Genomic DNA, 23,506 nt, shown 5'->3' on the forward strand with positions numbered 1-23,506 from the left:
GTAAACTGTTCTTCGACAGTCAGGACAAGGGCTGATCAAGTCACTGCATCCCACAGTGTTACTTGCACTGCTATAGGTTTCTTTTTAGGGGCTCAGTTAGTTGTCACAAATCAGGGAGAACATATGATATTTGTCCCTTTGGGAATGGCTTATCTCACTCAGCATGATGTGTTCCAGATTCCTCCATTTTGCTGCAAATGACTGGATTTCACTGTTTTTACCGCTGTGTAGTATTCCATAGAGTACATGTCCCATGATTTCTTTTTCCAGTCTTCTGGTGATGGGCATTTAGGTTGACTCCAGGTCTTAGCTGTTGTGAATTGAGCTGCAATAAACATCGAGGTGCAGACAGCTCTTTCATTTGCCAATTTAATTTCTAAGGAGTGGGATGGCTGGGTCGTATGGCAGGGTTACATTCAGATTTCTGAGGAATCTCCAAACTAGCTTCCACAGTGGCTTCACAAGTTTGTATTCCCACCAACAGTGGGTTAGTGTCCCTTTTTCCCCACATCCTCGCCAGCATCTGTTGTTGGTAGATTTCTGTATGTCAGCCATTCTAACTGGGTTGAGGTAAAACCTCACTGTGGTTTTGATTTGCATTTCCCTGATGGCTAGTGATCCTGAACATTTCTTCATGTGTCTGTGGGCCGTTTGGATTTCCTCTTTTGAAAAATGTCTGTTGAGGTCCTTGGCCCATCTCTTAAGTGGGTTGTTTGCTTGGTTTTGGTGAAGTTTCTTGATCTCTTTGTAGATCCTGGTTATTAATCCTTTATCAGTTGCATAATTTGCAAATTTTTTTCCCATTCTGTCGATTGCCTCTTCACTTTCCTGTTTCTTTTGCAGTACAGAAGCATCTCAATTTGATGTAATCCCACTTGTTAATTCTGGCTTTGACTGCCTGTGCCTTCAGGGTCTTTTCCAAGAAGTCTTTGCCTATGCCTATATCTTGCAGGGTTTCTCTTACATTCTCTAATGATTTGATGGTGTCGGGTGGTAGATTTAGATCTTTAATCCATGCTAAGTGGATTTTAGTGTAAGATGTAAGGTAGGGGTCTTGCTTCATACTTCTGCATGTGGTAATCCAGTTTTCCCAGCACCATTTGTTGAATAGACTGTCCTTGCTCCAGGAATTGGTTTTAGCTCCTTGATCAAATATAAGTTGGTTGCAGATGTCTGGATTACTTTCTGCTGTTTCTATTCTGTCCCATTGGTCTATCCATCTGTTTTTGTACCAGTAGTAGGCTGTTTTGCTTATAACTGCCTTATAGTATGTCTTGAAATCTGATATTGTGATGCCTCCAGCTCTGTTTTTGTTGTATAAGATTACTTTAGCTATTTGAGGTCTCCTGTGTCTCTATATGAATTTCAGCATCATTTTTTCCAGATATGAGAAGGTCTTTGGTATTTTGATTGGTATCACATTGAATCTGTAAATTGCTTTTGGAAGAATGGACATTTTGATGATAATGATTCCTCCAATCCATGAACATGGAAGATTTTTCCATTTTTTGGTATCTTTTTCTGTTTCTTTCTTTAAAGTTTTATAATTCTCATTGTAGAGAACTTTGACATCCTTGGTTAAGTTTATTCCAAGGTATTTGATTTTTTTGGTAGCTATTGTGAATGGGATTGATCGTCGAAGTTCTTTCTCAGCCATGGCATTGCCTGTGTATACAAAGGCTGTTGTTATTTGTGCAATGATTTTATATCCTGCTACTTTGCCAAACTCTTCTATGAGTTCCAATAATCTCTTAGTGGAGTTCTTTGGATCCCCTAAATGAAGGATCATGTTGTCTGAAAGTAGGCATAGTTGGACTTATTCCTTCCCAATTTGTATCCCTTTCATTTCTTTTTCTTGCCTAATGGCTCTGGCTAAAACTTCCAATATTATATTGAATAGCAATGGTGAGAGTCAGCATCCCTGTGTGGTACCAGATCTCAGTGGAAATGCTTCTAACTTTTCCCCATTCAATAGGATGCTGGCCGTGGGTTTTCCATAACTTGCCTTGATTGTGTTGAGGCATGTTCCTTCTATATGCAATTTGCTTAGTTTTCATCATGAACGGGTGTTGTATTTTATCAAATGCTTTCTCTGCATCTATTGAGATAATCATATGGTTTTTCTTCTGCAGTTTGTTAATGTGGTGTATCACATTGATTGATTCACGAATGTTGAACCATCCCTGCATGACAGGGATAAATCCCACTTGGTCTGGGTAGATGATCTTTCTGATGTGTTGTTGGATTCTGTTGGCTAGAATTTTGTTGAGGATTTTTGCATCTGTGTTCATCAGGGAAATTGATTGGCCTGTAATTCTCTTTCTCTCTGCTGCATCTTTTTCAGGTTTAGGAATTAAGGTGATGCTGGTTTCTTAGAAAGAATTCGGGAGGATTCCCTCTCTTTCAATTGTTTTTAATAGCTTGAGAAGAAATGGAATCAGTTCTTCTTTAAATGTCTGGTAGAATTCAGCAGTGAATCCACCTGGTCCTGGGCTTTTCTTTGTTGGGAGGGCCTTAACTACTGACTCAATTTCTGTCTTGGTTATGGGTCTGTTTAGGTTTTCTATATCTTCATGGTTCAATTTAGGTAGGTTGTATGTGTCTACGAATCTATCCATTTCTGCTAGATATCCAAGTTTGTTGGCATACAACTCTTTGTAGTAATTCCTGATGACTCTATTTCTGTGGTGTCTGTTGTTACATTCCCTTTTTCATCTCGAATTTTATCGATTTGGGTCTTCTCTCTCTTTTTGGTTAGTTGGGCCAATGGTGTTGTCAATTTTTTCAAAAAACCAGGTCTTCATTTTGCTGATCTTTCATGTTTTTTTATTCAGTTTTGTTGACTTCTTCTTTAATTTTAATTATTTCTTTTCTCCTACTAGTTTTGCTTTGGCTTGCTGTAGTTTTTCTAGATCCTTGAGATGTACTGAGAGCTCATTTATTTGTTGTCTTTTGAATTTCTTGGTGTAGGCACCTATTGCTATAAACTTTCCTCTTAACACTGCTTTTGCTGTATCCCATAAGTTTGGATGTGCTGTTATCTTCATTTGCTTTCACAAAGCTTTTTATTTCTCTTGATTTCTCCTATGACTCACTGTTCATTCAAGAGCATGTTGTTCAGTCTCCATGTGTTTGCATATGCTCTAGAGATTTCTGAGTTGCCGATTTCCAGCTTCATTCCATTGTGGTCTGAGAAGATGCATGGCAGGATTTCGATTCTTTTCAATTTGCTGCGACTTGCTTTATGGCCTAGTATGCGGTCAATCCTAGAGAAAGATCCATGCACTAGTGAGAAGAATGTGTGTTCTGTAACTATAGGATGAAAAGTTTTGTGTGTGTGTGTATGTGTGTGTATCTGTTAGGTCCATTTGGTCTATAGTGTCTATCAAATCTGCTGTTTCCTTGTTGATTTTGTCTGGTTGATTTGTCCATTGCTGAAAGTAGAGTACTGAAGTCCCCCAATACTATTGTATTGGAGTCTAAGTCTCCCTTTAAGTCCCTTAACATTTCTTTTAAACAGCCAGGTTCCCTGTACTTAGGTGCATATATGTTTATTATAGTTATATCTTCCTGTTGAACTGGCCCCTTAATCATTATGTAGTGCTCTTCTTTATCTCTTTTAACAGTTTTTGTGTTAAAGTCTACTGTTTCTGGTACTAAGATGGCTATGTCAGCCCTTTTTTTTTCCATTTCTGTTGGCATGAAATATTTTTTCCAACCTTTCACTTTCAGTCTGCATGCATCATTGTTGGAAAGATGTGTTTCCTGTAAGCAGCAAATTGATATGTTTTGCTTTTTAATCCATTCAGCCAGTCTGTGCCTTTTAACTGGAGAGTTGAGGTCATTTATATTCAGAGACAGAGAGAAAGGTCTTCCTTTTTTTCCGTTGGTTCACCCCTCAATGGCCGCTGCAGCCGGCGCGCTGCGGCTGGCACACTGCGCTGATCCGAAGCCAGGAGCCAGGTTCTTCTCCTGGTCTCCCATGGGGTGCAGGGCCCAAGGACCTGGGCCATCCTCCACTATACTCCCGGGCCACAGCAGAGAGCTGGACTGAAAGAGGAGCAACTGGGACAGAATCTGGCACCCCGACCCGGACTAGAACCCGGGGTGCCGGCACCACAGGCAGAGGATTAGTCTATTGAGCTGTGGCGCCGGCCTAAATGGATTTATCTTAAAGAGTCCTTTTCAAGTATTAATACCAAATAATGTTACTGATACAAAATATATCTTACTTTTACAAAATGTTATAATACTGTACAAATTTAATACTGTACAAAAATATCCCCACACAGTATTCACAAATGAATGCTCACCAAGAGTGGGCTACTTTATGACACAATCCGCATACGACCAATACATACCTGGGCATTCCATACAACCACAATGCCATCATCACCAGCTGATGCAAATCTGATCAGAGACAAAAAGAAATAGTGACACTTAATTACTAGGATTAAGAACTATCACATCATATTAGTGGTATTTTGAGGTACTAATATTAATGAAGATTAAGTTCCTTATGCTAATTTAATCAGACTACCTTCTAGGTTCTGTGCCAGGTACTAGGGATCCAAAGGAAATAAAGACTTTATAGGCTTACAAAGCACAACCCACAAGAAATGTAAAAGTGAAAAGGAAACACAGACATTCTTCCAAGTCTTCACTTCCTCAAAAAGTTTATGCTCTCATGAAATCCATGACTCAGATGAAATGGAGACTTCATGGGCAGAAAGCAATATTCAAGAACCACACCCTCACAGAGTATCTCCATTACCTTTTCCATAAAGGTGCACTGAAATTATTTAAAGTCAAGTTCTTACCTTTGTTCATCTGCTCAGTGTATGTGGTCTTTCCACATGTGTCCTGTGTTCTTAGAAGGTTTGGGGTTTTAGGTTTTTTTGGATTTTTTGAGAGTTGGTGGTTAAGCAAAAATGCTTGAAATGCACAGGAAAGTGTTTCGCTCTACAAAACAAGACTTTGTGGTGAACTCTGATATATAGTGTCTCCTCTCCAACTCTCACACTCTGTCCACAAAGGAAAAGTCATCTACATTCTGTAGAGAAGAGAGTGCTGACACAGCACTATAAGAAAACAAAGATTATTCATCACAGTGACTGCTGTAACACCACCAGGCACTGTCTCATCACAGCTGCGTACGACAATCACTCTGCGTGGGTCAGGTACTCTAGTAATAACGCAGCACACACGCTGGGAGACCAAGTTTTAATGACTCAAACCCAACTCAAAGTCATCCCTAGAACATCACTTTCATTCACGTGAACTCAGGTTTTCCTTCTCTGAATAGAAGGCACAGGCGATGTCAGAGACAGCCAGCAACGGGCTGCATGTCACTGGCCCCTGGAGCTAAGCATCAGTAACAGACGGTATTCCACAAACAGCTGTGGCACTGGGCAGCTCTGCTGTGCTTCCTGCACCATGGTTACTGGGTGTCACCAAATCTGGGTCTGCCACAGACATCTTCACTCGAGTAAACACTGCTGCTGTCATTTGACACACAGTACACCTGGATGTAGTAAGTCACTTTGGTCCTATCAGCTCATCTGTTGGATTTTCCCCTATGAGATACATACAATCTATTTCACTCATGTGACACTTTCCTTAACATCTGTCAACTGAGGTTCAGGTTCAAATTTCTCATACTCAAAGTCTAAATGTTATCTTCACTAGCTCAAACAATTCCCACATGCAGCTCCCATTTCAAAACCTTTTAAAAAAATGTTTTATTTATTTTCATTTTATCTGAAAGGCAGAAAGAGACAGAGATCTCCCATTTACTGGTTCACTCTTCAAACACCTCCAGCAGTTGGGAAAGCCCAGATCAGAGCCAGGAGTCAGGACTCAAGCCATGAACTCCCGCATGCGATATGGGTGTCCCAATGGCAACTGAACTGCTGCGCCAAATGCCCACCCCCACCCTGGAATGAGAAGTGGATCCAGGTCTCAGACCCGCATCCAGTACAGAATGTGGGCGTCCCCGGCAGCATCTTAACCACTGTGCCAAACAACCCCTGCCAAACTCTTGGATGAATCTCCTACTGTCAGAGCTGAAAGACAATCCAGGAGATCAGAAACTGGTCAAACACAGTCTGGCAAAGACTGCCAATTATTTTTTCTTTTTTCAAAGATTATTTACTTATTTGAAAGGCAGAGTTACAGAGAGGCAGAGGCAGAGAGACACAGAGATCTTCCACCCACTGGTCACCCCCAAAATGGCCACAACAGCTGCAGCTGGGCTCATCCAAAGCCAGGAGCTTCTTCCAGGTCTCCCATATGGGTGCAAGGACCCAAGCACTTGGGCCATCCTCCACTGCTTTCTCAGGCCATAGCAGACAGCTGGAAGGGAAGTGGAGCAGCCGGGTCTTCAGCTGCACCCATATGGGATGCCGGCACTACAGGTGGCAGCTTTACCGTCTATGTCACAGTGTCAGCCCCAAGAAGTTCTTAAATATAGAACTATATACCTTTTTTTAAGATTTATTTTTTGAAAGGCAGAGTTACAGAGAGGCAGAGGAGAAAGGGAGGGGTAGGGGGGAGGGGGGAAGAGAGAGAGGGAGATCGATCTTCCATCTGCTGGTTCACTCCCCAAGTACCGCAATGGCCAGAGCTGGGCTGATCCAAAGCGAGGAGCCAGGAGCTTCTTCCAGGTCTCCCACGGGGGTGCAGGGACTCAAGGACTTGGGCCATCCTCTACTGCTTTCCCAGGCCATAGCAGAGAGCTGGATTGAAAGTGCAGCAGGTGGAACTAGAACCGGCGCCCATATGGGATGCCGGCACTGCAGGCAGTGGCTTTATCCGCTACACCACAGCGCCGGTCCCTACTTTTTTTTTTTTTTTTTTTTACCTATTTGACAGGTAGAATTATAGACAGTCAGAGAGAGACAGAGAGAAAGGTCTTCCTTCTGTTGGTTCATTCCCCAAATGGCCGCTATGGCTGGCACTGTGCCGATCTGAAGCTAGGAGCCAGGTGCTTCCTCCTGGTCTCCCATGCGGTGCAGGGCCCAAGCACATGGGCCATCCTCCACTGCCCTTCCAGGCCACAGCAGAGAGCTAGACTAGAAGAGGAGCAATCGAGACTAGAACCTAGTGCCCATAGGGGTTGCCAGTGCCGCAGGTGGAGGATTAACCAAGTGAGCCACAGTGCAGCACCCTTACATGTTTTTTTTAATAGAAAGGACTTTTAGGAGCTTTTAGGCAACTAGCTAGACACCACACAAACAAAAAAAATTTTAAAGCATGCCTACCTTTTATTCTTACATCAAAATTTAAGATATAAAACACCTGGAGGTGAGCAATTATTTTTAAATTACAAATACATCCCCGTGCCTAATGACGTACATTGTATAAATGCGAGTGCTAGTCAGCGCCTTGAGCAAGCATCGCAAGTTGCTGCTGGAAGTCAGTCTCTCATGGTTTGTGTTTCTGGGCCTCCTGATTCTTTTATTTATGTTGTGACAGCAGGGAGGGCAAGACTTGGGGTCTCAACTTTTATTTGATATAAAACATCAATTGGTATTGATTCTTTAAACTCCTATAATTGCCTTTCTTCCACTGAGAAGACTGCAGATTTAAAATGCTTTTTCTAAACCTCGTTTTTAACTTCTCATTATTGTTTTGTCAAGTCTGACTCACAATGAAGAGACGGCTGAACAGCTGAGAACTCAAGATACATAGCACTTCACCAAACCTTTAACTCAATCAGCAGCAGGCAAGTTTAAACGTGCAGTAATAAGTGCATGAAATCAGCCCATTTCTTATTGCTCACAGATCAATTAGCCAGTTACATAAGCCGCACCTTTAAATTTCCTTCCACACTATTGCTATCTTCTTCCTTTGACCATCTCAGTATTTATTTCTAACTTCGTATAAAAGGCTAATATAAAGCTTCGAAAGGTGCAAGCGTAACTTTGTGACGTATCTGTACCTCTCATAAAACAGCTAGCAAGGGGCTAGGAGATCATTAGTGAGTACTGCAATTAACCCTCCTACGTGTGACGCGACACTAGAGCCCAGTCGCACTTTCATCCTAAACCAAATCCAGGTCAGTCAAGCACACACTCATGCCATTTCCATGTCAGACATGAAAACAGGAATTCCTCACACTGAAGTACACTGTGACTGCCAAAAGGGAGGACTGAATTCTAACAGGAGTTAGTATGTCAGTTAGATTTAAACTTCTCAACAGAAATAGTGAATTCACTGCCATAATATTTCACAGAACAATTTCTTAAAAACAATTAACAGAATCCAAAGATTTAAGTCTAAAGGTAAGATTCTGAGAGAAATACTTCTTTACTGATTACTACAAAATGTATTAAATGGGATTCTATGCTACGGACATGCCAAGACAAGTAAAACACTGTTCTTGCCTTGAAATCTTAAAATTTGACCAGTGTTTAGAAATATATTATATTTCAGGGCCCGCAACATGGCGCACTGAGTTAATCCCCCGCCTGCAGCGCTGGCACCCATGTGGGCACCAGTTCTAGTCCCGGCTGCTCCTCTTCCAGTCCAGCTCTCTGCTATGTCCCGGGAAGGCAGTGGAGGATGGCGCAAGTACTTGGGCCCCTGCACCCTCATGGGAGACCAGGAGAAGCACCCGGCTCCTGGCTTCGGATCAGCGCAGCTCAGCCATTGTGGCCACTTAGGGAGTGAACCAATAGAGAGAAGACCTTTCTCTCTCTCTCTCTCTCACTGTCTGTAACTCTACCTGTCAAATAAATAAATAAAATCTTTGAAAAAAAGAAAGAAATTATGGTATTTCAAGTCTAAGACATCATTAATTCTACAATATTATTTTATACACCATGAAGGAAAATGGTGTGTAACTAAGAGGTGTCTGCATTTCAGACATGTTCGAACAAGAAAGAAAGCTTCTCTGAGTAAGTGGAGTACGGGGTACTGCATTTATTTATCCTTACAAAACGCGCTTCCTCGTCTAACAAATCTCTGGTAGCACAGGGCAGCTTGAAAGTGCTAAAGAAATGCAGCAGGGGCAGGAAGCCTGGCGTAAGCGGTGAAGCCGCCACCTGCGACACAGGCATCCCACAGGGGTGCCGGTTCACGTCCCAGCTGCTCCACTGCCAATCCAGCTCTGCTAACGGCATGGGAAGAGCAACAGCACACGGCTCAAGTGTTTGGGCCTGCGCCACCCGCGTGGGAGACTTGGGTGAAGCTACCGGCTTCAGCAAGGCCCAGTGGCTGCTGCGCGCATCTGTGGAGTGAACCACCAGACTGAAGACTCTCCGTCTGTCCCTCTCTCTCTGTAACTCTTTAAATAAGTAAATCTTTAAAAATAAAAAGAGAAAGAAGCGCTCCCTGAAGAAATAAATGAGTGAACGGGCGAACACCTGCTGCAGGGCTCTGCGCAACAGACACGCCGGTCACATTACGGCAACCTCACCTTTTCCTTTTTTCATTATTAATGTATCAATATAGTGTCCCAAAACAGGAATCCCACCATACAAACAGAAATTCCTTTCTTCCCCAAGTTTCTAACTAATTCTAAGGCACATCCTTCAAATTTTCTTAATGTGAAGCCAACTCCTTAAAAATACTCTGAGATTACTCAATTAAATGAGCAAGCAAAAACAATGCATGTAAAAGACAAATTTAACAAGGTGCAGCACAGTTTAAGGGAGCCCTTCTACAACATCCCACCCCGAGTACGACTAAATTTATTGCGTTAATGATTCACTCATTCTTCCAAGAAATATGTACTAGAGGCCAGCACTGTGGCATAGTAGGCTATGCCTCCACCTGTGGCACCAGCATCCCACACGAGCGTGGGTTCGAGTCCCAGCGGCTCCTCCTCCAATCCTGCTCTCTGCTCCTGGCCCGGGAAAGCAGTGGAAGACAGCCCAGGTGTTCCAGCCTCTGCAACCATGTGGGAGACCTGGAAGACACTTCTGGCATTTGGGGACTGAACCAGTGGCTCAAAGATCTCTCTCTCTCTCTCTTTCCCTATCTCTGTAACTCTGCCTCTCAAAGAAATGAAAAAGGAAGGAAGGGAGGAAGGCAGGAAGGGAGGGAGGGAGATACAGAAATAGAGAAGGAGGGAGGGAGGGAGAGAGAAAGAGAGAGAGAGAGAAAGGGGGCCGGCACCGTGGCTCACTTGGCTAATCCTCCGCCTGCGGCACCAGCACCCCATATGGGCACCGGATTCTGTCCCGGTTACTCCTCTTCCAGTCCAGCTCTCTGCTGTGGCCCGGGAGGGCAGTGGAGGATGGCCCAAGTGCTTGGATTCTGCATCCACATGGGAGACCAGGAGGAAGCACCTGGCTCCTGACTTCGGATCAGCGCCGGCCGTGTCAGCCATTTGGGGGATGAACCAACGGAAGGAAGTCCTTTCTGTCTGTCTGTCTGTCTATAACTCTACCTGTCAAATAAAAATTAAAAAAAAAAAAAGAGAGAATGAAACTAACTGTGCACACCTACCTTGAGAAGAGCACGGCAGGGCCCTGGCCCAGGAGCTCAGTCTGACGCTGCTCTGTGAGGCGGCAGGGCTGCCCCGTGGCTTCCTGAGAACTCTCCCTCACCCACCTCCTTTATAGAAAGCATCCCCCTGAACACCTTGCCTTTGATCACTGCAGAAAAATTTGTCTTTTTTTTAACATTGTTGTTTATTTGAGAGGAAGAGTTATAGTCAAAAAAGGGAGAGTGTGGGGAGCAACTGGGAGCAACTCGGACTAGACTAAGTTACTGGAATTAAGACTTATTCTATGCATCTGCTCTCCCACAATATGGCGCTGGGAGAGGAGGAAACAGCTTCTACACAGCTGCCTCCAGTTCAACCAACAAACAGCAGGACCTGCTCCTGATTGGAGGAGAGCAGCGTACTCGGCGTGTGGGCAGCCGAGTTGGGATTGGCGGAAGAGGACTATAAAGGAGGAGAGAGACAACATGCACCAGGAACATCTATCTGAAGGAACACCTGTGCAGCCCCCGAGAGAGCCGGCCGGCGGTGTGCCGCTCCCCCGCGGAAGTGGGGAAAGTGGCAGGGGGAACCGCCCTTCCACGGAAGTGGAAGGGACGGTAGCCAACCCGGGAAGAACCAGCAGCAAACCCGGGGAGGGCCGAGCAGACAAAAGAACAGTGCAGGGTCCTGTGTCGTTCCTCCATGAAGAGGGGGAGCGACATAATGGTGCCGTGACTCGGTTAGGAAACCTAGGCAGGGTTTAGTGTCACTCCTCCACGAAGAGGGGGAGCAACAAGAGAGAAGAGAAAGGGCTTCCACCCTGTGGCTTGCAGCTGGACTGTGCCTCGTTGGCTAGGACACCGTCAGGCTTGAGAGGGCGATGCGGGTGGGTGGGAGCGTCCGTCAGTCTGCGACAAGAACAGCAGGTGTGTGACACAGTCGCACTTCCAGCTTCCCGTCACCTGAGCAGCAGAGTCCTATAATGGCCAGGGAAGACTGGCTGCCTCGTCTACAAAACACCCGCCGAGCACTGACAATCACTGCATTCAAGGGCTTTCAAATGTACCTTTAAAAACCCACCTGACAGTCTGAGCAGGTTGGTTCAGAGCCGCAATGGATGGCAGCAGACCCTGCACGTTTAAATCCACAGTGACACTTTCAGAACTCACTAGTTAACTTTGAAGGAGAACGCTAGGGGACTCTCACTTTTTTTTGGATACTTTATTATTTATTTGAAAGGCAGAGTTAGGCAGGCAGGCAGAGAGACCATTTGTTGGTCACTCCTCCAAATAGCTACAGTGGCTGGAACTGGGCCCATCCAGAGCCAGGAGCATCTTCAGGGTCTCCCATGCTGGTGCAGCAGCCCAAGGACTTGGCCATCTTCTCCTGCATCCCAAGGCCACAGCAGAGAGCTGCATCCAGAGAGGAGCACCTAGGACATGAACCAGAGCCCATATGGGAAGCCAGTGCCACAGCCAGAGGCTTAGCCTGCCACAGTGCCAGGCCCCTCTCTCATCCTCGCCAACATGGGGCTGACAATACACTGAAGTGTCAAACATCTGCAGAGTAAGACATTTCACAAGTTTTTATATTCACCAGCAAACACTGATTTAACAATTCTTACTCATGTGAAACCAATTCTATTAAGCCAAATTTCCAACAAATTCAAGTACTCTTAAAGTTCCTAACAATTACAGCCCATAAATCTTCCTGTATCCCATACCAACATACCATAAAGAACTAAAAAACTCAAAATAGCATATACTACAGCAATGCAGAAAATTCCAGGGTCACCTGACTTCCTACCTAATTCACAAGTTACCTGCTAATACAGGATCAAACTAAAATGCTGTGTTTTTACAATAAAATTAAGTTGAAAAGTTACTATAGTACTAGAAACTACACAAAAATTAAAATAACTTAAAATTCATTTAAAGTAGATTCTCGTTTACATGCAGAATTACTTAAAGCCACCTGGAGAAGTACACAGAGACTCACAGGGGCTGAACGGACTTCCCGGAGTCACGAGCACTGTGACCACTGATAGTGTTATCTGTCTGAATTTCTCACTTTTTCCCTGGTTTAAAACAAATGTACTGTGTTAACACAACCCTACTACGTAAGGTCTAAGGTCTGCTTTCAGCTCACAATCAGACTGAAGGTGGAAATTTTCACAGTTCCCACAGTCACTGGCAAGGGTAAAATCTTAAGTAAATTCTGCCGTCCTGTCCCTACACTGCAAAAGCTGAACGACACATCGCGTTCACAGTGTAAAGAACATGCCCCCCTCAAAGGGGACACCCCCTCGAGTTCCAGTTTCCATGAAGGAACTTCATGGGAGAAACACCCCTGGCCTCTCTGCCCCTGGCGCGGGTGAGCCAGAAAACTCTACGTGCTCAGGGCCACCTCTTCTTCACCTTCTCTGAGGATCTGTCTGTCCAGAGGGGAACACTCAGGTCACCTAAGTGGGACGCCGACAGCTGTCCAGTGGCTCCAAGGCTCCGGTGAGCAAGCGCCCTGATTTAGGGTGGAGCGTAAGGGAGTCCACTGTGCCTGCAGGTCGAAGTCCCATCTCTCCCTCCGCGTCTTCTCTATTATGACCTCACCAGGCTCACGAGCTCGTCTCCGCCTGTGCAATCCCTGCACTTATTCTTAGTCAATTCTGTCCTCAAAGGGAAACAGGGGCGGTGTCCATGTAATACTGAAACCCTAACACCTACGACACACATTCTATCACACTGCAACAAGAATCTTTTAAATTGGCATTTTTATTTTCTCATATCAAGTAATTTTTCAGCTTTCATTAGGGAGAGCTTAAATACACTGAAGTGGAGCGGCAGGATAATGGAAGTGCCCAAGGGCTCATCAGCTGTGTTACTCCACCCACATCCACCCGCCCTCCTCTCATGATCCTGAAACACGTGCCAGCCCTGTGTCTCACGCCACCAGCACTACACATTCATCCCTAGGGACGCTTCTGCAGCAAACCTGCAGTTAACGCTATGTCTTCACACACCCAGGGAGCTGTCCAGTTTCCCTTTGTGAAAAAAAAATAGCACTTTTCAAGAGTCTATCACTCAGAAGCAGGACCCAAACAAGACCCACACGTTGGCCCTGGGTGCTGAATCTTTAATTCCACTCCTTCATTCTCCATCAAGCTTTCCCTGCAATCTCTCTGTGTAGAAACCAGACTCATCCGCCCCGTAGCGCTCCTGTCTGATCCTGCTGGCTCCATTCCTCCGCAGCAGGGGACGGAGCTACGCAGTTCAGCAGGCTCCGAGGTGAATCTCTGATACGCTCACTTCACCGGCAGCACACGCACTCTAGCAGAAGACGTAACTCCTGGCAGACTGGACTTCAGTGGGACGTGCACAGTCATCGACTATCAGCGCCTCCGTTTATTTCACCTCAGAGTTCAGGTACGCAGCCCCAGCACCCGCCTTCCTGCCAGGGTGACCTTCAGCTGAGGGACTGAGGAAAGGCAGTGACCACGCGCTTCCCCTCACTTTGGGGGCGAAGCGCACACACGGCCCTCGGGAAGCCCAGGTGTGAGCCAGCCCTTGGAATCACTCATCACGAAGAACGCCACTGTTAACACGTATGCGTGCGTTAATGTATTTGTTTCTCGTCTTAATCTGTATTTTGTCAGTCTAATCGCAGAGCCCTGACACACAAACCTAAGTAGCAGAAATTTTTTTTCTCCCCTAAATATTACAGCTTGCAAAGTTGTAATATTCCAATTCTATAAAGAGACACTTCTTCCTATCAGTTACGGCTGATTTCAAGGTGCTATTCATGTGGCAAAGGCAGCACATATCTTGAATTTGTTCTCTTACTTCCCAATTTTTAAAAGTATGAGTTAGGTGGCTTATTAGCAGGTAAAGCTGCTCCCTCTGGCACCAATACCCCACACGGGTGCTGGTTTGAGTCCCAGCTGCTCCACTTCTGATCAGCTCCCTGCTAATGCACTTAGGAAAGCAGCAGCAGATGCCCCAAGTGCCTGGGCCCCTGCACCTGTGCAGCAGACCCAGCGAAAGATCCTGGCGCTGGATGGGCCCAGCTCCAGCCACTGTAGCTATCTGGAGCAGTGAACCAGCAAATGGTCTCTCTGCCTGTCTGTCTAACTCTGCCTTTCAAATAAATAATAAAGTATCAAAAAAAAGTGAGAGTCCCCTAGCATTCTCCTTCAAAACTAACTAGTGAGTTCTGAGAGTGTCACCGTGGATTTAAACGTGCAGGGTCTGCTGCCATCCATTGCGGCTCTGAACCAACCTGCTCAGACTGTCAGGTGGGTTTTTAAAGGTACATTTAAGGCCGGCGCCGCGGCTCACTAGGCTAATCCTTCGCCTGCGGCACCGACACACCAGGTTCTAGTCCCGGTCGGGGCGCCGGATTCTGTCCCGGTTGCCCCCCTTCCAGGCCAGCTCTCTGCTGTGGCCCGGGAGTGCAGTGGAGGATGGCCCAAGTGCTTGGGCCCTGCACTCCATGGGAGACCAGGAGAAGTACCTGGCTCCTGTCATCGGATCAGCGCAGTGCCCCGGCCGCAGCGCGCCGGCCGCGGCGGCCATTGGAAGGTGAACCAACGGCAAAGAAGATCTTTCTCTTTGTCTCTCTCTCTCTCACTGTCCACTCTGCCTGTCAAAAAAAAAAAAAAAAAAAAGGTACATTTGAACGCCCTTGAATGCAGTGATTGTCAGTGCTCGGCAGGTGTTTTGTAGACGAGGCAGCCAGTCTTCCCTGGCCATTATAGGACTCTGCTGCTCAGGTGACAGGAAGCTGGAAGTGCGACTGTGTCACACACCTGCTGTTCTTGTCGCAGACTGACGGACGCTCCCACCCACCCCCATCTCCCTCTCAAACCTGACGGTGTCCTAGCCAACGAGGCACAGTGCAGCTGCAAGCCACCAGGAGAACACAGGCACAGTGACACTGGCTTGTTCCGTTCCCTGATGCAAAGCACTTCTCCAGAAACAGCAGAAACTAAAAAAACAAATTCACCACCAAGAGTCACATAAGGGTTTCGAAGCAGGTGTAGGGGACGGGAGTGGTGGTGTCATGGGTCTTAAAAAAAGAAATCTGTAATAAATCAAGATGTCTAAATTCAACGTGATGCTGGATACAAGCACTTAAAAACTGCAGATACATAGTCCGTCACCAGGATCGTAGCTGCTGGACCTCAAGACAAAGGAATTCCACTTACACCTCTTTCCAGGTTTTTCGAGTCACCAAAGAACTACATCAATCAGTGTCCTGCTTACAGCTTCTTAAAAAGCTGTCCAGGTGCATGTCCTACGCGAGTGTATTGCTGAAACTTACAAAGAAAACAGCCCAACTCAGAATGACGAAGCCAGCGGACAGAAAGGCGTACCTCCCGGGTCCTCTCCGGGACCAGCTGGCCGCTGGGAGGAACGCCGCCCCCTGGCCGCCTCCAGCTGTGGACTCTGGGGGCCGTGATCACACTGTAGTCACACTAGCTCAGATCACTGGGACTTCAGCACGCAGAAGCAGTCCCAGCTAACAGCCAGCGGCTCCCGGGTCGGGGCCCAGAGCCCCACCTATTTACATACAGCACAGAACTCCCACAGAGGGCAGTCCCCCAGCTCACCCCGAGATCCCCATCAGGCTGGCCGAGATGACGTCCCATCGACATCACAGCCTGGCGGCTCCCCTGATCAACCGCGCCTCCTGCCTCCTCCTCCACTGGCCGTTCTCCCTAACAAACCTGTCGCTGATTAACTCCATCGCAGCGGCTGCTTCCCAGGGGACTCAGATACTAAGAGGATCTAAACCATCTGGGAGAATACTCTTAGCTGCAGAGAACCTTCTCGAACACGGCACACAGCGCTTGTTTGGAGTGGCTTATCTTACTGAGCCAAGTCTGCTTGCTCTGCGACTCTACAGCCGCACGTCTGCTCTCCGGGCTGGCACTTCATGGGTCATCTGATTCTCTTCCAGTCATGATCACCATCCTAGATAACCTTGTCTGTTTCCTGGAGGATCGAGGACTGGCCAAATAAGCAACAGAGAAAACTATTCTTAAAATGTGTTATGAACTCAGTTTAGCTTAATGTGTCCAATGCTAGAGTATTACATGCAATTTTAGCACAGTCTGTTTTCTGGAAGACTCTGGCTGAGGCTTAGCCTTCCTTAGTGATCCCCCAATCAATATGACCCTCACTTCATGTTCAAAAAATACTAAAGAAGAAAAGGCAGCTGTCTGTTAGGGTAGACAGGATTTATTTGGTATCTTCAAAAACCAATCTGAGAAAATTTTCCACTCACTGATTTTAGCTGAGCCACCGAGAAAACAAGAAAATCCTTCTGCAAAATTTTCAATAAGATGATATTATCTAAAGACTTGAAGCGTGAAACCTGGATTACAACAGCTGACCAACAAACCAGAATGTAATGCCTACAAAAGCTAAGTAAAAACATAAAAAGTGTAACTATATAAAATTTATTTAAGAACTGGAGAAGTATTTCTGTAATCTGACCATGTATAAAGAATATACATATGCAAGAGTAAACACAACTCCAGCCTACGGAAAATATGAAGAGTGAAAACACCTAGCTCTCAATTCTGTTCACGACACTATGGCTTGTAGATGTCCTTCTTCTAAGTTATACAAGAATGACTCTTTAAAGCTCTTACATGTTAGCATACTACAGAATAAAGTTTTCTAAAATGAAACATGGATTCAAAGTTACAGACTTCTCTGACTGCAAAACTTCATGCCTAATCGTATGTTAAGCAAAGAATTGCAAGTAACTCATGAAGTCATATCATCACTGAACCGTGGAAGCCAAAAGGCAGGCTTCGCCATCAATTCCAGACATGGAGATTCACGGTGCTGAACAGCAAGCATGGCCACCAATCACGCCCCTCCCTACACACAACACCAGCAACAGGACTCGGCCATCAGGAGGCACAGTTCATTCAGCCACCTGGTGGATGTGCACGAGCTCCTGGCTTGCTCTGGCCAGAAACAGCAGAAAATGGGATAAACGCAGAGGCCCAAAAAGCCTCCTACTTGGGAGCTGCCCCTTCTACCATCATTAAGCTCGGTGGTGCAGCGGGGAAGCCGCCGCCTGCAGGGCCAGCACCCCACAGCGCACGAGTTTGAGGGCTGCTCCACTGCCCATCCAGCTCTCTGCTGTGGCCTGGGAAAGCAGCAGGAGATGGCCCAAGTGCTTGGGCCCCTGCACCCACGTGGGAGATCCAATGAGGCTCCCGTCTCTGGGCTTCAGCCTGGCCCAGCCCTGGCCATTGGGGCTATTTGGGGAGTGAGCCAGCGGACGGAAGATTTCTGTCTCTGTAACTCTATCCAATAAATAAATAAATCTTTAAAAAATAAATAAACAAACAACTTCCACGATCCCTACTAGAGCAAGCACCGGAGACAGAGGCTGTGGTGGTCCCAGTAAGACCACGTGAACCAGCCGCAGTCCGTCTACCACTGACCACAGACAGAGTGGCCCCAGCTAAGATCAGTGGTCCTGGCACAGGCAAGAAAACTCAGCCAGCCGAGCCCAAACTACCGTCCAGAGAAGGAACTGAGATGGCGGCTGTTCTCAGCTGCTCTGTGGGTGACAGCAGACAGGACAGCAGTAACCGACACACTCACCCACAGCCCCTGCCTGCTTTGAGTTGTGCTGTAGCCTTGAGCTAAGGTGCACACGAGCACCAGTGTGGGGAAACCACGGTTCTGTCAGCATTTGTGCGGAGACCACAGTTCTACAAGACAGCCCACAACAGATCCTGACATAACAAGGGCGGCAAGAGAGCACTTCACAGAGGACGGAAATAAACATGGAATCCCGAAAATCTACGTGAAAATGAGGGACTACACCCTGAAAGAAAACTCTCTATGGATTTAAATTCCCGAGACACAGTGCTAAGAATGTTATACTACTGCAGTTTTAATGATCTATGATTGCTTTAAAATGTATTATGTATGGGGAAATGGTCATTTTTCCGTTCAATTACTGTATACAGCTCTTGTCTATATCCCCACTAAACTCGGGTTTTTTTTGTTGTTGTTGTTGTTGTTGTTGTTGTTTTTGGACAGGCAGAGTGGACAGTGAGAGAGAGAGACAGAGAGAAAGGTCTTCCTTTTCTGTTGGTTCACCCCCTAGTGGCCGCTGCGGCTGGTGAATCACGCTGATCCGAAGCCAGAAGCCAGGTGCTTCTCCTGGTCTCCCATGGGGTGCAGGGCTCAAGCACTTGGGCCATCCTCCACTGCACTCCTGGGCCACAGCAGAGAGCTGGCCTGGAAGAGGGGCAACCGGGACAGAATCCGGCGCCCGACCAGGACTAGAACTAGCCTATTGAGCTGTTTTTGCTTTTTACTCATTAACCTTCTCATTCAGTGAACCAATCAGCATTTTTACTGTAATGTGAATTCCAAATGTGTTATCTCAAAAGTAAAAAAGGGAAGAGGAACAGTGGGAGGGAGAAGGGGAAAGACAGGAAGGGTGTATCACTGTGTTCTTAGAGCCGTTTCAGGGAACCATGTTTACTCTGTGAGAAAGGACTTTAACAAAAAAAAAATCTTTTAAAACAAAAAAATTAAAAATTAAAGAATTTATTAAAGAATAAATGTCGGGAGGCCACTGAGTCAAGTGGCCAGGGACCCGAACCCGAACCTATGTGGCGAATCCCCAATAAAAACTCAGACATGCACAGCTCCATCCATGCTGATAACATGACTGATGTCCTGAGAGCCCAAGTCCTGAGGACACAGCAGCTTTGACCTTCGGGGCTCTCCTAGACCTCGCCCAGTGGGGCTACCTCTTTGGTCCTGATTCGCACCATCTATTAAAAAGCGACAGTGCCACGCAGGGTGCTTCGAGTTCTGTGAGTCACTGCAGAACACTGTCAGGCCAGAGGGAGCGGTGCAAACTTCCCAGCTGCCTTTAAGGGCAGGCTGCCTGGAAGCCGGAAGGCTGCACCTGGTGTCTAAGGCAAGGGCAGCGCCCGTCCCCTGTCCAGCTGGCCTAAGCGCAACTCAACGCCAAAGACGTCCACAAAGCAGAAGACACCCCTCCCCCATGCCACTCTGGCTGGAGATCTCTGACCCTAACAAATCTCGCTTTTAAGTCTCAAAAAAAAAAAAAAAAAAAAAAGAGCAGGAGTGGGTGGTGTCTGGTGCAACACGGAGACATGACTGAGGACATCAGCACGTCACACCGGAGCACCTGGGCTCTCGTCCCAGCGCCGCTGCCAATTCTGGGTTTCTGCAAGCGCAGACCGTGGGAAGCACCCCGTGACGGCTCAACTGCTTGGTCCCTGCCACTCGCATCAGAGATCAGGATTCACCTCCCGGCTCGCAGCTCCGGCCTGGCCCAGGCCTGGCGGTTGTGGGTGTCTGGGCAGTGAAGCAGCAGATGGGAGATCTCTCTACGCCTTTCAAATAAATTAAATAAATAAAAACTTGAAAAGAAGAAACAAAGACAACATTCATCAAAAGCAGTAATCAGAGTTGGAATACTCACAGGAGCATGGTCTCATGGAACCAAAAAGGAAGGGGAAAAACGTAGCACAGCCAGGAGGAAAGCAGGGACGGTGACAGAATCCCTGGGGGAGACAACAGGGCCGGCGAGGAGTGTCCACCTCACCAGGAGAAGTCACCCTTCACTCAACTGCCTACTAATTACCTGCTACGTACACTTCGTCAACAACTCAGCTTGTGATCTTACCATACACTAAAAAGAGCAAATTCCTGGGCCGGCACTGTGGTGTAGTGGGTAAGGCTGCCACCTGCAGTGCCGGCATCCCATCTGAGCACCAGTTCAAGTCCCGGCTGCTCCACTTCCCATCCAGCTCTCTGCTGTGGCCTGGGAAGGCAGTGGAGGATGGCCCAAGTCCTTGGGCCCCTGCACCCACGTGGGAGACCCGGAGGAGGCTCCTGGCTTCGCATCGGCACAGCTCCGATGCACCTAATACTTAAACATTTATTCATTTCTCAAATTCAGGTTCACCCTTAAGACAGGGTTAAAGCAATGCATTTCCTCGACCAGAGCAGGGAGTGTTCGGCCGGCCAGCCACAGAGACCTGCGAAATCATTCGGCCTGGCCTTGCCAGGCAACCACAGAGTAGGACTCGAAATTCAATAAGCCTGCGGCAGGTTAACTTTTAAGATGGTAACTGTATGACCCACGAATGAGGTTATAAACACCCAAGTGGCCCTCTGCAGAAAAAGTGTCCCCACCTCTGAGTAACAAGAATGTTTCTGAAAACTCAAAAACGCTCGTCAATCACCAGAGGTGACACCTTGACTTGGGCAAGAAAAAGCCTGCAGCGACAGTCAGACATCTCGTCAAGACACAGGAGTCCATAACGAGAGTTCTGACCCTGTTAGAAAAGATGGACTAATTGTGAGGGTATTTATTGATGGACTAATTGTGAGGGTATTAATATAAAATGCCCTAAAAAGTGTTTCCAAACGTAGTCTATCGATGAAAATCTCTTACCTGTACTCGTCCAACCGCACCAGGAATCGCACGATGTCATGGTGAGCTTTCAGCACCAGCAGCTCGGTGTAGGGGTTCTGGGTTTGCTCTTCACCTATTGACTGCAAGGGAGACTTCTTGTGATGGAAAAAACAAAAAAGAGATGACTTACAATAGGAGACCACACTGGATATAACCACATGATACACATCTAAGAATATCCGTTTTAAAAGCTACAAAATATCACGTTCTAACACTAAGTAGTATTTCCCGGTAAGCTGCCAATTCCACGTAAACACCCTCAACACAAATTCAGGCAAGAAATGTCAGTTCTCTCAAGTCACAGATTTACAGAAAGGGTGAACTTCGTTTCAGCGAAGACTTCTTACTGAAACACTCAAGGGGCCGGCACTGTGGCATAGAAGGTAAGAATCCACCTGCAGTGCCGACATCCCATGTGTGCACCGGCTGCTCCGCTTCCCAGCCCAGCTCCGTGCTAACGCGCCTGGGAAAGCAGCAGAGGGTGGCCCAAGGGCTTGCGCCCGAGAAATCCACATGGGAGACCCAGAAGAAGCGCCCGGCCCCTGGCTTTGGCCTGGCCTAGTCCCAGCTGTTGTGGCCATTTGGGGAGTGAACCAGCAGATGGAGGACCTCTCTGTCTCCTTCTTTCTCTGTACCTCCCCCTTTCAAATACATTTTATTAAAAATAAAAAAGCAAAGGAAAAGAAAATTTTTTAAATCTGACTTAAAAATTAATGAGCTGGCGGGCCGGCGCCGTGGCTCACTTGGTTAATCCTCCACCTACAGCACTGGCATCCCATCTGGGCGCCGGGTTCTAGTCCCGGCTGCTCCTCTTCCAGTCCAGCTCTGCTGTGGCCGGGAGTGCAGTGGAGGATGGCCCAAGTGCTTGGGCCCTGCACCCACATGGGAGACCAGGAGAAGCACCTGGCTCCTGGCTCCGGATCAGCACAGCACCAGCCGTGGAGGCCATTTGGGGAGTGAACCAACGGATGGAAGACCTTTCTCTCTCTCTCTTTCACTGTCTATAACTCTGTCAAAAAAAAAAAATCAATGAGCTGGCATTGCGGCCGATTGGGGAGTAAGCCTGTGGATGGAGGATCTCTCTCTCCCTCTCTGTCTCTCCTTCTCTTTGTAACTCTTTCAAATAAAATATCCCTTAAAAAACAAAACAAAAAAAAACTGATGAGCCGAGGCCGGAGCTGTGGCACACTAGGTTAAGCCTCCGCCTGCAGAGCCCACATCCCATACGACTGACAGTGTCCCGGTTGCCCCTCTTCCAGGCCAGCTCTCTGCTGTGGCCTGGGAGTGCAGTGGAGGATGGCCCAAGTGCTTGGGTCCTGCACCCCAGGGGAGACCAGGAGAAGCACCTGGCTCCCGTGGGGATGAACCAACGGAGGGAAGACCTTCCTCTCTCTCTCTGTCTCTCTTTCACTGTCTGTAACTCTACCTATCGATAATAATAATAATAAAATTAAATTACAAACAGGGTGCCCACACCTTACACTGGAGTGCTGGCTGGACTCGCAGCCCCGTTCCTGGCTCCAGCCCTGTGCGAGGACAAACCCGGGAGAAAGCTCCGAGGGCTCAAGCCGCGGGCTCCTGCTACCCGGGGGGACCTGGGCTGAGCTCCCGGCTCCCAGCTCCAGCCTGGCTCTCAGGCACACTTTCAACACATAAATAAAAGAAGCCCGTCTTGATGACCCAAGGCGGGGAGGAGGGGCAGAGAGGAAGCCAGGACGGGGCAGAGCAGGACGCGCAGGCGCAGGCGGAGGCGGGCGCGGGCCGAGGGCCGCATCGCAAGTGCAGCGGCTGGGACTCGAACCGGCGCCCATGTAGGGTAAAGTAAAAATCAAAAAAATTACAAATATACCTCAGCTGCAAACTGGAGGAAGTGACGGCCGGGCAGGCGGGCGACGCGCCAAGCTTCCTGCTCAGACGGCGCGAGCGAGCCCGCCCGCCCTGACCGCCCTGACCGCGGGACCCTACCCCCTCGGGGCCTGCGACTTCACGCACCAGGGACGCGGGCACCCGGGCCAGGCCCCGCGGCCGCGAGGGGCGCCCCTTACCTCGGCCAGCCCCGGGGGCTCCCGGCCGCCCCCGATCAGCCAGCGCAGCATGCGGGCGGCGGGCACTCGCCGACGCGCACTCGCGCCGCCCGGGGACACGGGACACGGGCGCGGGCGCGGGGCCGGACTTCGGGGCCGGACTTCGGGGCCGCAGCGGGGCCGGACGCAGGCCGCGGCACAGGCGGCGGCGGAGCCCGCGAGCGAGCATGCGCGGCGCGGCCCAGGCCGACGGCGTCTCGGGCGGCCCCTAGCGGGCGAGCGCGGCGCAGCGCCCGGGGGCGAGGGCGTGGGCGGCGCGGCGTGCGTTACCGCGTGGGCGAACCGGCGGGGCAGCCACCGGGTGCAGGGGCGTGTGGGCGCCGGCCGACAGGGCCCGCGCCGGGGCTCTGCGTGAATGCCCGCGGGGGCGCCTGCACCTGCTGCCCTGGATCAGGAAAGCGCAGCCCCGAGCCAGCCGGCCGGCCGTGAAGCCGCTGCCCTGCGCTGGACGCAGTCTGCCCCGATGCACACCTCCAGAGAGCGGACGGCCGAA

At 48.2% G+C, this 23,506-nt stretch overlaps 1 protein-coding gene across 6 annotated transcripts in view; it reads right to left on the reverse strand.

The window, feature by feature from the left end:
- The window catches only part of WDR41 (WD repeat domain 41), a 48,749-nt gene extending 25,542 nt beyond the window's left edge, over positions 1-23,207 (reverse strand). For 2 of the 6 annotated variants that reach the window (XM_070056309.1, XM_070056305.1), the window contains exons 1-3: positions 22,975-23,175; positions 20,909-21,024; positions 4,362-4,410 (exon numbers count right to left, since the gene is read on the reverse strand). In XM_070056309.1, coding sequence (XP_069912410.1) covers positions 4,362-4,410; positions 20,909-21,024; positions 22,975-23,025 — 216 coding nt within the window. In that variant the 5' untranslated portion in view covers positions 23,026-23,175. Of the gene's footprint in view, positions 1-4,361; positions 4,411-20,908; positions 21,025-22,974 lie in introns of all 6 variants that reach the window. The other 4 variants (XM_070056307.1, XM_070056306.1, XM_070056310.1 and 1 more) reach the window with 4 other exon arrangements.
- Positions 23,208-23,506: the final 299 nt, after the last annotated feature.

Source organism: Oryctolagus cuniculus, chromosome 14 (assembly GCF_964237555.1).
Source record: "Oryctolagus cuniculus chromosome 14, mOryCun1.1, whole genome shotgun sequence".
NCBI classification, from domain to species: Eukaryota; Metazoa; Chordata; class Mammalia; order Lagomorpha; family Leporidae; genus Oryctolagus; species Oryctolagus cuniculus.